Source organism: Ambystoma mexicanum, chromosome 3q, assembly GCF_040938575.1.
Source record: "Ambystoma mexicanum isolate Mex_15411 chromosome 3q, UKY_AmexF1_1, whole genome shotgun sequence".
Classification (NCBI taxonomy): Eukaryota; Metazoa; Chordata; class Amphibia; order Caudata; family Ambystomatidae; genus Ambystoma; species Ambystoma mexicanum.
The window spans coordinates 256,013,862-256,026,839 of NC_090926.1; the positions used below are offsets into that span (position 1 = coordinate 256,013,862).

At 46.8% G+C, this 12,978-nt stretch overlaps 1 protein-coding gene across 1 annotated transcript in view; it reads left to right on the top strand.

Moving 5' to 3' along the window:
- GLS2 (glutaminase 2) overlaps positions 1-12,978 on the top strand; it is a 579,026-nt gene that overhangs the window by 356,153 nt on the left and 209,895 nt on the right. Inside the window, exons 8-9 of the mRNA XM_069653689.1 lie at positions 6,849-6,881; positions 7,617-7,675. Of these exons, the coding sequence (XP_069509790.1) occupies positions 6,849-6,881; positions 7,617-7,675 (92 nt within the window). The remainder of the gene's footprint in view (positions 1-6,848; positions 6,882-7,616; positions 7,676-12,978) is intronic.

Below are 12,978 nucleotides of genomic sequence, written 5' to 3' on the forward strand. Positions count from 1 at the left end.
CATGGGGCCAAGATAGTCCTGATGGATGAGGGACTTTGAGCTATACATCACGGCCACAGGGCCCATTGAGAAAGACAAGCAAAAATGTCCGCTGAAATTAGCGGTTGGACCGGCAACGCGTGACATCATCGACGAAATGCCTGCAACATCCATAGGCTCTCTACAGGAATTAAAGGCATCATTGTCAGCATACTTCACCCCTCATACCAATGTGGATTATGAATGACACCTGTTTCACACCACTAAACAGGCCAAGGGTGAGACGATGGATGCATATTGCATGAGATTGAAAATCAAGATGAAGCATTGTGACTTCGCAAACTACTCCATCACTGAGGCCTTACGATCACAGATCATCGCAGGATGTGAATCCAAGACCTTTTCGAAGGAAATTACTACAAAAGGCTTGCACCTTAGACGAAATACTGACGCTTGCAAGGGCGGAAAGGGCAGTGGACTCGCAGGTTGAAAGCTTGAACAACACAGCAGCAGGAGAGACGATACATTGACAATGGCAGGAGAGAAAGCCAGATGAGCCCCACTGTTTCAAATGCAGATTCGAGTATCCGCATGAAGGTTCCTGCCCTGCAAGCAGACAGCGTTGTGCCACGTGTGGTGAAGGACACTTTAAACACTTTAAGGCAGTATGCCGACTCAACAAGGACAAAGGAAGAGAGAGAGGGAGAGACGCTCCCCCCAGATACAAATCCAGGCCACCACCCGCAGCACCCCAGCCATCTGGGGCAAAACACACGCCCTATCGAGAGCGATGGACCCTGAACAGAAGGACAGGGGCTCCGGGGATGAGAGAAACAGGAGATAAAGAAGAGAAAGGAGAAGATACGTGACTAGAGCGACGCTCACGACGCTATGTGCAGTATTTAGTCGAGCAATCTCTGTCTGAGTCTGAAGCCAGCTCCTCGGGGGGTGAACACCGAAGGAAGGCATACGTGTATGCCCTGGGAAATGCTGAGGCCACAGAACACAGTCCCACACTTATCCTAAAACTAAATGAAAGGCCCACTGAATTTCTCATCGACCCAGGGGTGACAGTAAACGTGATCAGCGAGGAGGTCTTTCAAGACCTACCGCAACGTCCCAAATTGAGTCCAGCCACCGTGGAAATCTATTCCTACAGACTCTCTACGCGTCTCAAGTCCACAGGCCAATTCGAGGGCTCATGCAGACATAAGGGACAAGAAAAATAAGTGTTAATACACGTACTAAAGAATGGCAACTAAAGCGGCTGTGTGCTAAGCTTCAAGACAGCCATTGAAATGGACCTAATACACATGCTCTACAAGATCATGGTCCAGAAATACATAGACCCGGTGCACATGATCAAGGACCTCTACCCCAAATTGTTCAAAGGCATTGGAAAGCTCTGCAACAGATACATAAAGCTACACATCGATGAATCGGTGTGCCCATTAGCACAACACTACAGAGGCATACCAGCGAATATACAAAAGAAGGTGGAAGATGAACTGCACAAGCTTCTCGAACAAGATATCATAGAGCCGGTGACGGGTCCCACCACCTGGGTCTCGCCCATTGTCCCAGTGCTGAGGAAGGGTTCAGACGCCATAAGACTCTGCGTGGACATGAGATGGCCAAAACAGGCAATTCAAAGGGAGAGACACATGGCTCCACGTATCACTGACATGATACATTTGCTAAACGGAGTCAAGGTCTTCTCCAAGCTAGAGCTGAAGAAAGGCTACCACCAACTCGTCCTAAGTCTGGAAGGTCAAAATATCACAACCTTCGTCACACATTTGGGGTTGTGCCGATACAAAAATTAAGTTTTGGGGGCTCCTCGGCAGCCGAGATATTTCAGGCTGAAGCCCACAACATAATCAAGTGCATTCCGAACTGTCTGAACTATTGTGAAGACATTTAGGGCCTCATCATGAGCTGGGCGGTAACGCCGGCGCTATCAGCGCCCGTGCTAGTAGCCCTACCACCAAACCCCCCGGCGCTATTAGCGCCGGATCACGGGTTTGGCGGAAGGGTTATTGCCCATTCCCCATTGGGCCCATTCGGGAATTCCTCATTCCCCATTGGGCCCAATGGGGAAAATGTGCGCTATTACCGCCGGCGGATTTCCCGCCGGCCGTAATCGTGCCGAAAATCGGTAATTTTGCCGCGGATTTCCTCCGAGCTCAGAGCTGAGGGGAAATCCGGCAAAGCCATGATCTGGCAGACCCTTAAATGCGGCGGTAATAGCGCTACCACCACCTTTAAGGGTTACCGCCAGACTCGTGATGAGGCCCTTAGTATTTGGAACCGACGTGGGAAAGCACAACAAAACCTTGGCCAAAGTGTGCATGGCCCTTGAAGCTGCCAACCTCTCCCTCAACCAATAGAAGTGTGAGTTTTGGAAAACCACACTGCACTTCTTTGGCCATGTGTTCTCTGAAAACGGCATAATACCCGATCCATATAAAGTAGCTCCACTCAACGAGACACCACCACGACCAACATATCGGAACTCAGGTCTTTCTTAGGCCTAGCAAGCTACTGTACAAGGTACATACAGGACTTTGCCACGGTCAACGAGCCTCTCCGAGCACTGACCAAACAGAATGCAGTGTTCAACTGGTCAAAAGAGTGCCAAAAGGCCTTCAAAGTCATCTGAGAAAGGGTGGCCAGAGCAGAGAATATGACATATTACGACACAGCACGAAAGACCGAGCTCACAGTAGATGCAAGTCCTGTAGGGCTAGGTGCCATTCTAACCAGATTGATGGAAAAGACCTTACTTAAAAACACATAGTTGCATATGCCAGCAGGAGCTTCTCTGCCATGGAACAGGCCTACTCAGAGGTGGAGAAAGAAAGCCTTGCCGTGGTATGGGTGTGCAAGTACTTTCACCTGTTCCTCTACAGCAAATCCTTCTGAGGGGTGACAGATAACCAAGCTCTCCTATTTCTTTAAGGAAACCCACAGGCCAAGATGCCTCGCTGCATCGCAAGATGGGGATTACGGCTACAGGACTATGCTTTTGAAATCATCCACAGACCAGGGAAAGTGGAAAACCCGGCCGACTTCCTGTCCTGTCATCCCAGAGAGAAGTGCACACCTGAGCCCTCGGTGGCAGACCGCTACCTGCAATATTTGATCCAACAAACGGTGCCCGAGGGCATCAAATCATCCCACCTGGAGCTGGTAGTGGACACAGACAGCGCCTGTCAAATCGTATGCAAGGGGCTCCGCTCAGGCCAGTAGAGAAGGGCCAAGGAACGAGGCCGCCTCGCATCAGAGGAAGTATACCTGGAAGTAGACCGACTCCTGCGAGTGAAAGAAGAGCTAGCACTCTCTGAGGACAATCTCCTGCTAAAAGGACACAAGGTGATGATCCCCACCGCCCTGAAAAGGAAGGTGATAGAGCTGGCCCACGAAGGGCATAGGGGAGTGGTTTCCACGAAGAGGATGCTGCGTCAAAGGTCTGGTTTCCACAACTAGACTCCATGGTCGAGGAGCTTCTGAAACAATGCCCCACCTGTTGTCTTCTTACCCTGAATCGTCATTCCAAACCGCTCAAAATGTCAGAGCTGCCCGGAGGGGTGTGGGAGGCAGTGGCCACAGACTTCTTTGGGCCTATTGATTGGGGGAGATATGTACTGGCTGTCATGGACAAATTCTCGAGATATCCAGAGGCTCAGATCATATCATCAACGGCTGTTCGCCACGTGATCCCAGTGCTAGACCGTATCTTCATGGTCTATGGCATCCCTCATCAGGTGAAAACGGACAATAGGCCTCCGTTCAATGGGCACAGTTCCACCAAATTTAGTGAGTACATGGGTTCCATCACCACAAGGTCACACCACTGTGGCCTCAGGCCAATGGTATGATTGAAGGGTTCATGGTCAATCTGAAGAGGGCACTACAGGTGGCGAAACCTACTTGACAGCCCTATGAGCAAGTGCTACACCAGCTGTTGTGAGATTAGCGCAGCACAACCCACAGCACTACGGGGAGAACCCCAACCGAAATAATGTTTGGAAGAGACATAAGGACTCGGCTTCCCAAGGCCTGCCAACCCGAGGACCGGTCGCCAGTGGACACAGAAGTGAGAGAAAGGGACCAGGCTGAGAAGGAGCGCATGAAAGAATATGCAGACGTTCGCCGACAGGCTCGAGACTCCCCACTTGCAGTAGAGGATATAGTAGTCGTAAAGCAACCTCAGAATCACAAGCACACAGCTGTGTTCCAAGAGGAGCCACTTATGAACGAGAAGAAGGGCTCCATGATCACGGCCCAAGGAGATCAGGCACAACCACCCGCAACTCGTCACACTTCAAGAAAGTCCGCATGTCGGGGGCCCGGCGTCTCAGTGGAAGAGTAGAAATACCTCTCGACTATGTATCCGATGACCCCTACCAAGGAGATCATGAGGACTCTAAGGTGTCTGACACGGAGGACAGTGATGGGGGGGGCCGGGAACAAGTGAACTTGTTGAACACGTCAGCTCTTGACCCCAGAGAGCCAGAACTAGACCTTGCCGCCTCATAGAGGAAATGGCCTTGTGAACTGGGTTCCGGTATGTTATTACCCACGTTGGGTAACTGTTTAAATTGGAGGGGGATGTCATGTTGACGTTTTAGTTCGGGGATAACGGGAGGCTGGGAAGGAAGTGACATTGAGGGGCGGGGTAAGTGCAGATTAACAGGAAGAGCAAATAAAGGACGTGTTAACTGCAGCTCTGTGTCAGTGCTTCATTACAGAGCAGCGAGGCGCGCGCATTACATGTAATGCTTGGCCATCGCAGGTGCTATTTTAATAAAAGGATGTACATTTGATTATTATTAAACAAAGCTTTTGCTTGGTCAACTGCTCGTTGTCCTCACTTTACCCCAACTGCATTGCCCCTGAGTGATGGGTGAGCCTGAGCATTCATGGGTACAGCCGAGCCAGAGGGTCTGGCTTGGTTCTGTGAGCCAAACCAGCAACAAATACACGGTGTCCCACACAGTTCAAACATGACAAGTCACGAATGGCCATTATTATACCTACATATGAAGTCACACTGTATACTGTTAAACCACGAGTAAGACTCCTTTTTGAATAGGGTTAACTATGTAAACCACATCCGTTTTAGGGACTCCCAGCTGTTAAAACACAGTGAGATTAAAAGAATTGTCAAATTTCCGACACGTGGGTTCAGCAGTGGCGCCAGGTCTGAACCTGCTTTGCCACTTGGGCAGCGGAATAAATACCTTCTGAGCTCTAGTTGGTACACATATTTAAGCTTTAGATTTCAACTACTACAATAATGGTCTCATAGAGATTACATGCAAATGACCCAAAACACATAGTAAAGCAACCCGGCTATAAAGTGATGCGAGAATGAACGGTTTTTACGCCACTGTCGAATCTGGACATAAAGACGCATAATAAATGAAATAGCGTGTACACTTTCAAAAAAAGGAGCTATATTGCAAATCTGCCCCGACATGACAGCCCAAATCGCATACAAATGAATGCCTAGGAAAAGTCGCTGCTGACTACAAAGATATGTAGTAAAAAGTATTTGACTGTCTTGGCCGGGGAACACTCACCTGGACAAGGTTAACGTCCGGCATCCCAGTCCTCCTCTTGAAAAACTCGGAGCCAGCGTTCACGGGCCGCCACCACAGCGGCAGAGGCCCGTGAACACTGGCTCAAGAGTTGTTTTCACAGACCTTTTTGTAAGAAGTGTTGGAAAGGTATTTGATCGTGTTTGTGTCACGTGTTCCAATATGACCGAGTACTTTTAGATCCTAATAGAGTGAACTATCAGCCCCTCCCCCCAGCGCAATTCAGAACGGGGTGGGAGGGCAGCTAATCACACACCACAAAGTTACCCGATTGAAATCAAGCAGACTACGCGGGCAGTATTTGGCTGTTACTAAGGTTTCAAAACGAGGTAACACCATCTTTTCAAAGTTATTTCTATCTCGAAAAATCTTCTGAAAATATGCACAATAATCACACCTTTTATCTCCCGTAAATAGACCCTGCTTCATTTTCCTTAATGGGTTCTTATTTAATCAGCAATGCTGGACTGAAATTAACCTCAGTGTTGCATTGCATTGCTGCTCCCTCTGAAACAGCCTCCCTGCCTCCTTGAAACTTGTGGAGAAGCATCTCTGGTTCCCGAAGCACCTCAAAACCTTCCTCTTTGCTTCTGTTATCTCTCCTCCTCTCCCCTGCTGCAGTCCTGGCTGAAACTGAAACTGCACTGGTCACCTGGCCACCCTGTGATCTCAGGCCCAGGTTCCCTCCCCTGCCAGTTGCACACCTACACTGCCTCCCTGGCAACCCCCGCACTTGGGGACTGTTTTCTGTATCCCTTCAGTCCACTACCAGCACTTGACACCTGATGTCTGCATTTACCCTTGCACTTGCCACCAGTTGGCTGCACTTTTTACTTATTGTTTTTATTCTATTTATTTTTTACTGTCGATCCCATGTACTGAACTGCCCCCTCCCCACTCCACCCCCCCGCGCACTTGCGCGATCTCAATGTCACCTGGCCTAGTAAGATTGTTGTCTCTGTCTTCCCTCTGTTCCCCCTCCCTTGCCTCGTTGCGTCTTGAAACACTCGTGTATAGGCGCGTTATAAATGCCACACCTGGCTTCCCCAGCTGTATTACCTTTTGGTAACTTTTCTGAAGGCGCAGCCATGAAATATAGTTTTTGTGTGAAATGTGTTTCTTTGGTAAAATGTTATGAAGAAAACCCCCACCCCTCTGCGCTGCTTGGAGCCATGGCTGACACCAATTGGAGGCCCATGACTTGCGTATCCAAAACTGAAGATGTTTCCAGTACAGTAAATCTCACCCTGATATCTCTTTCAGATGAGTGCAAACAAGGCAGAGAAGTTTGACTATGTAAGTCTCTTGGTTTTTCCATTGCAAATGTTCTACAGGAGGATTTGGGAGGGGGTAGGGACATTGTGATGAGAAAAGAGATATGCTTATAGCCTATATAGTGAAGCCATTTATATGCCGTTCAAGAGCCACAGATATTTAATGTTTGAATAGTATTGTTATTATTAATAAAGCCCTTTCCTCTGGAACATAATGGAGTCCACATTCGTTCAAGGACAGCATGATTTATGCTGACTGGCCTTGGTGCAAGCACGTTGTGTTGCGATGGCGCCTCGGCTATCGGACAGAGAGAGGGCAAGAAGGGATCTCTGCACCCAGGCACAGTTGAAAAGTTTTCTTTGTAGCAATTTGGCGAGAAACAATTAGATCTCTTTTGTATTCAGTCCTGTACGTTTTCAATACTGCGACTGCTACCGCAGTAATGGTCTAACGGCAACAAGGCTTGTCCAGTGCGTGGTGTATTGCGCCCCCACCAGTAGGGTAAAAGGTAGCTTTGGCCTTAGAAGTCACCATGGCAGTCCTTCCAGGATTCCAGTGTCCAGTGCAGAAGGAGAGAGAAGCAGGAGTGGGGTCACACATCTAGCGATGGTCTGCTCCAGTGGAGGCAAAGGGGTGTTAGCCTAAATAGTAAGGATTGCAAAGGTCGGGGAACCCACAGAGTCGAGGTTTCCGAGTTGGAATGTACATGTGCATGAAGGATGGCCTCTGCTGAGATTGCATTAATTTCTTCTGCAGGTGATGCAGTTCCTGAAGAACATGGCCGGAAATGAATATGTTGGATTCAGCAACGCAACGTAAGAGTTTGTCCCATTCTTTCAAGGCATGGATCCCAAGTACTCACCCTTCCTGTAGAAGGCTTGCTTGCTACTCAAACAAAGAGTCTCCGCTGCGATTTATGCCCCACCCCCAATGCATCCTCTGTCTCTAATTCCTCTATTTCTTCCAAGTCGCATTGACACATTGCACTCTTTTTCTTTCTTTCCTTATTTCACCTGTTCATGCTCTCCTACTCCTCTTTGTTTCCTTCTTTCATTTCTACTTCCCTTTATTTTAACCTTTATCTCTTCCCCACTCTCTAGTTTGGTTTGAGGCCCTCATATCCACACAGATGCGGATGTGTTGATCAAAACCTTTCTTTACGACAGGGACAATGGGAGAAATCCGCTGCATGGGCCCTATTGTTGGTTCAATGATGGCTTGTGCTATTACAAGATGCAGTTCATCCTCAACGTGTTGTTGGTTGTGGATTGGCATGCCTCTGTAGTGTCACGCTACGAGTTTGATGATGCTATCATTAAGTAGCTTCACTTGGTAATCCTGTAGTTGACCTATTTCACAAACTAAAGAAGGGAACATGTAGTCAATCTTGGTCACTGTGTTGGAATATTGATTTGTCATTCGGCGGTAGAGGATGTGCGAGAGGCCCATTTGTAAAACAAGTCAAGTGAAGATGCAGCCACTGTGGGATTCGGACCCGATTACGCAGTGCTGTATTTTGGCCGTATTGTTTTTCTATGAGCATGCGGAAGGTAATATGGCTAAACATGGTAGTGGTGTTTGGGAGCCATATGGGAAGATGTCAATGTCAGAAGCGTGAAGTGTGTTTTGTCATCATGGCATATTCATTTTCATTTACGTTCGCAATGGCTCCACTCTCTATTAGGAACTCTGGTGATGATCATTGATGTTGATTAGTAGTAGTACAGAGCTGTGCTCAATGGCCATTTTGTTTCCAAGGGGGCAAAAACATAACTTTTCTTTCGGTCTCCACTGAGACACTGTCAGAGAAAGATTTCGATTCAAGGTAGTGTAATTTTTGGTGTGGTTTGTGCCGCGGCTTGCAATCTGGTGAATTGTCTCGTCTTTGTGATGCTCGTTTGCTGTGGTTGGGTGAAAATCTCTTCTCTGTTTTTATCAGCAGGGATTGTGCATATTTTCGTGGGGAGGATGTTTCCTTTCATGAGGAAATGCTAGGTTGAATGTACGACTTCCTGTGCTAAATTGATACTCACCCACATACGTGCATGATTACCCGGCATACTTCCTCATATGGAAAATCATATCCACATCTATAGCATGTCTTCCTGGAATTTTTGCTTTGATTGAAGCAAATGTCATTTGATGTAAAGGCGTTTGCACCAATGGTGCCATTATTTAGTTTATCCATGGCCTCCATTTATAGGTCAATTGACATGGGAGTTCTAGTCATGATTAATATTTTATCTAGGGTGTGAGATTTTTCCAATCATTTTATACTGAAAGCCGATGTTTCACATCCAGCGATTACTTGGGATTTTGGAGCTTCGCATTCGAAGTTCCCTCAACCAGGTTATCCTCCTGCACTGGTCCACCCCCAGGGTCTGTATTCAAAGGCGATGGCCATGTCCTGGCCACCTGAGAGAGAGATCCCCGGAGACTAGGAAGTGAGACACCCTTTGGTTTCTCACAATAGTCAATGTTGTAATCTAGGTAGGCTCTGATTTCAATCATACTGGATGATGATGGCCGGTATCTCGCAGTGATACCCAATATGCCATTGGCCACTCTGTTCCCTCAGTTCAACTAGTATGCAGTCAAAAGCGGACCTCTCATTGTGATGTAATCTTGTACAGTGTATGACGTCCTCTTGGATTAAGGATGGACAGCCAGATACATCTCGAAACCAGTGTATGCACTTTTTCATGAGCACTTCCCTGGATTATGAATAAGCAGGGGCCAATTTGAGTACACTGTGCACAAATTACAACCCCCCCCTTACGGACCCCTCTCATGTTGCTAATTCCATGCTTTGCCCATGCTGCAATCTCAAGGGCCTGGGGCTGGTGCCATTGGGGGGCTAGATTTTGTTCTGCATACCCTGCCCCTCCTGCTTGCCTGTCACCCTTATATTTGGTTGCGGGTCCCTGGTCAGCCCGTCTGCAGGAAGCCTGCAGTGTTGGTTATGCAGATTGACTCATTTGGTTTAGGGTTTGAGCACAAATATCTGAAACGTCTGTTGTCAAGAGCCCCTTGTCAGCCGGGGCATTGATGAACCCAGAGCTATCTCCGGGTTCATAAATAATATTAATGGCCCTGGCTAAAACTCTCAGGAGAAAAGAGATCAGAAGAATTAAGAACTCAGAAACCAATGAGGTCCTCCAGTCCAACATGGTTATAATGATTAAGCAAAAATATAAAAACCTATGTAAATTCATAAAACATCAACTCCTCTAGCGAGATGCAGAATCTATGCTGTAAACACTAATCAGGGCTAATTTGGAGGCCTTTGGGACTATTGTGAATGGCCAAGACATCAATCATGTCACTTCACAATTGAATCCGCTCTCGGAAAACGAGTGGATGGCCTTCTATGAGGAGAGGTTTGGGCCTAACTCGACACTCCGTGGGGGAGTACATCATGATTACCCAGCTTATGGTACCAGCGACATTTGGGAGCCTATTCTGGTGGTTGATGCAGTTAGGGAGCTGATTGTGAAGTGCAAAAGATGGAGTGCTCCGGGACCTAACGGTCTCACTAACAATACTTTCAAGTCTGACCCTAATCTGTGGGCCAATCTCCTCCATTATGAATTTAAAGACATCTTGGCGATGGGGATATGCCCTCCCTCCTGGAGTACAGACCATGTTGTGCCAATCTTCAAGTGTGGCAGCAGGTGAGACCCTAAGACCTATCGTCCAATATCCTTGGTTGATGCTGATTGTAAAATCTTCACAGCTTTCCTGCTGTCACACCTTGAAGATTGGGAATAACGCTTTCACCCGCTGAGTATTTTCCAGACTGGCTTCCATAAGGGCCATTCGACGAACATCAATGGCCTGGTCGTAAAATGCATCCAGGAGGCTGCCTGGAAGGGGGACAAGGGGTGCACATTTATGGCATCCGTCGACCTCTCTGCAGCCTTCGACTGCGTCGACCGTAACAAACTTTGGAACAAATTAGCGCTATGGGGCCTACCAAGGGGCCTGTTATGCTTGGTTGAAGGCATTTATAAGAACGCAGGCATTCAGGTCCGGCTTATTCAGAAGGGCAATATGTCATCTAGACTCCAAACGCACTCTGGAGTGAGACAGGGCTGCGTACTGGCGCCATGGATCTTTAATCAGTACCTGACTGATGTGGCTGAGTGCTTGATTAAGGAGGGGCTAATTGCCCCAAGAATAGGCTTGGCTAAAATCATCTGGTTGGCCTACACAGACGATTTCCTGCTGTTTGATTACACTAGGGTGGGACTCCAACATCTTCTTAGCACCTTTGCGAGGTATGCTAAGGATAATGGCCTGGTTATCAACCCAAATAAAACCAAAATCCTCTCAATTGCGAAGGGAGAACGCAAGAAATTGCAGCCGACCTGGTCTTCGGAGGGCTCGAGGATGGGCATTTCCCCTAGTGTGACTTATTTGGGCTACCATGTGGGTGCAAATAAGGGGTCCAAAGCACAATTGGAAATGTTAGCACAGAAAGCTAAACTAATGGGAACCCAAATGCTGAAAATTGACCGTAAATTCGGGAAGATTTCGATAAAAACCCGCGCTCATGTTTTTTTAAGTTAAAGTGGTCCCTAAATTTGGATATGGTTTGGAACTGTGCTCTGCTGCAGTTATGCATAAGTTGAACCAGATAGAGGGCGGAATCTGGAGACAGATTCTTGGCATCCCTAATCGGTCCCCCTAACTGCAATCCAGTTTGAGCTGGGATATACTTCCATATGTGCTCGAGTACAATGGAGGATGCTCTTGCTAAATGGGAAAATTAAGGCCCCTACTTTAAATACTTTATATGAGTGGATAGGAAATAATATAAATTCCTCTGGTTTCCTATTAACATTTACCACCAATTGTGAGAAGATCCCTCAAAAAATAGATTCAAACTTGGAAACCTTAATCAGCAACCCGATGTTAACCAAAAAGAGGTTGCTAGATAAAGATTGGATCCCAACACTACAAACTTTCCACTCTTATAAATCTATGAGTCACCTTGCTTATGAGCATAAAAAAGAGGATCCCTCTCTAAGATTCTCTCACCCTTTCCAAACCGACATAATCGTGGCTTATTGCTACACCTGCGATGGAACATTCTCCCGACTAATGACACTCTATTTAAAAGAAATCAAGTAAACGCGGAGGAAACCTTATGTAGATTTTGTCATTCCGAGCAGGAAACCACAAAACATCTTATTTTAAGCTGCGTACAACTGGTAGACATGAGGAACACCTTTTTGGGGCCTTGGAGGGAGGTTCACCTATGCTCCTCTACTGACTTGGTTTTGAAACGCTGCCTAAATGTACACAATACACGAGAGGGCTTAGCAAAATCTGGGTTCCTAAAAGGCCTTAAACTTAACTGCCTTAGACAATTTTAAGTTAGGTTTATGTGTTTTATATTTATATGTAACACGTTTTTTTTACATTTTCTCTTCTTTTTTATGGTTTCCTGTTCTTGTTTATTATCGTGTGGAGATCTGCTAGTGATTGTGGCTCCCGTTATAGGAATTCTTTTATCTTCTTTCTTTCTTTCTAATGAATGTAAATAAGGTAAATTATATGATGGATGTATTCTTTTTCATTTTTTTTCCTGCAAATTAATAGGGTTTTCTTTTGTTTTCTATTTTAGTAAAATGTTTGTAAAGGTTTGGTTAAACCATATACAAATAATACAAAAATAATAAAAGATAAGTGGTATTAATCAAGTTTGGGCAGGTCACCGGATGACAATGGACTCTCTCTTGTGATAGCTGTAAAGCCCTTTTGTTATCCTCCGTTCTGAATTGTCGCTCCACCGTGGCCCCTCCACTTCTTTGTACTTCTAGGATAAGGTACAGCAGCTTCTCTAAGGCTGCTAATTCTACCTTGTCGAGGTTACATCTACTCCCCTTTCTCGTCAGGCTTCCCTCGGCGGCTTGGTCATGGGTAGGCAAAGTGAACATGTCAGGGTGGGTGTGGTTACAGGTGAGAATTGAGTATAGCTGGGAACCGTTTCGGCACACGTGGCCCACTCCCTTCTAATTTGGTCTATCTCATGACCCAGGAAGCAGACGCCATGATTGTCACTTATTTTCTCTTTGGAACCCTCATTATCCCTTAACTCAGCAGGCACGAC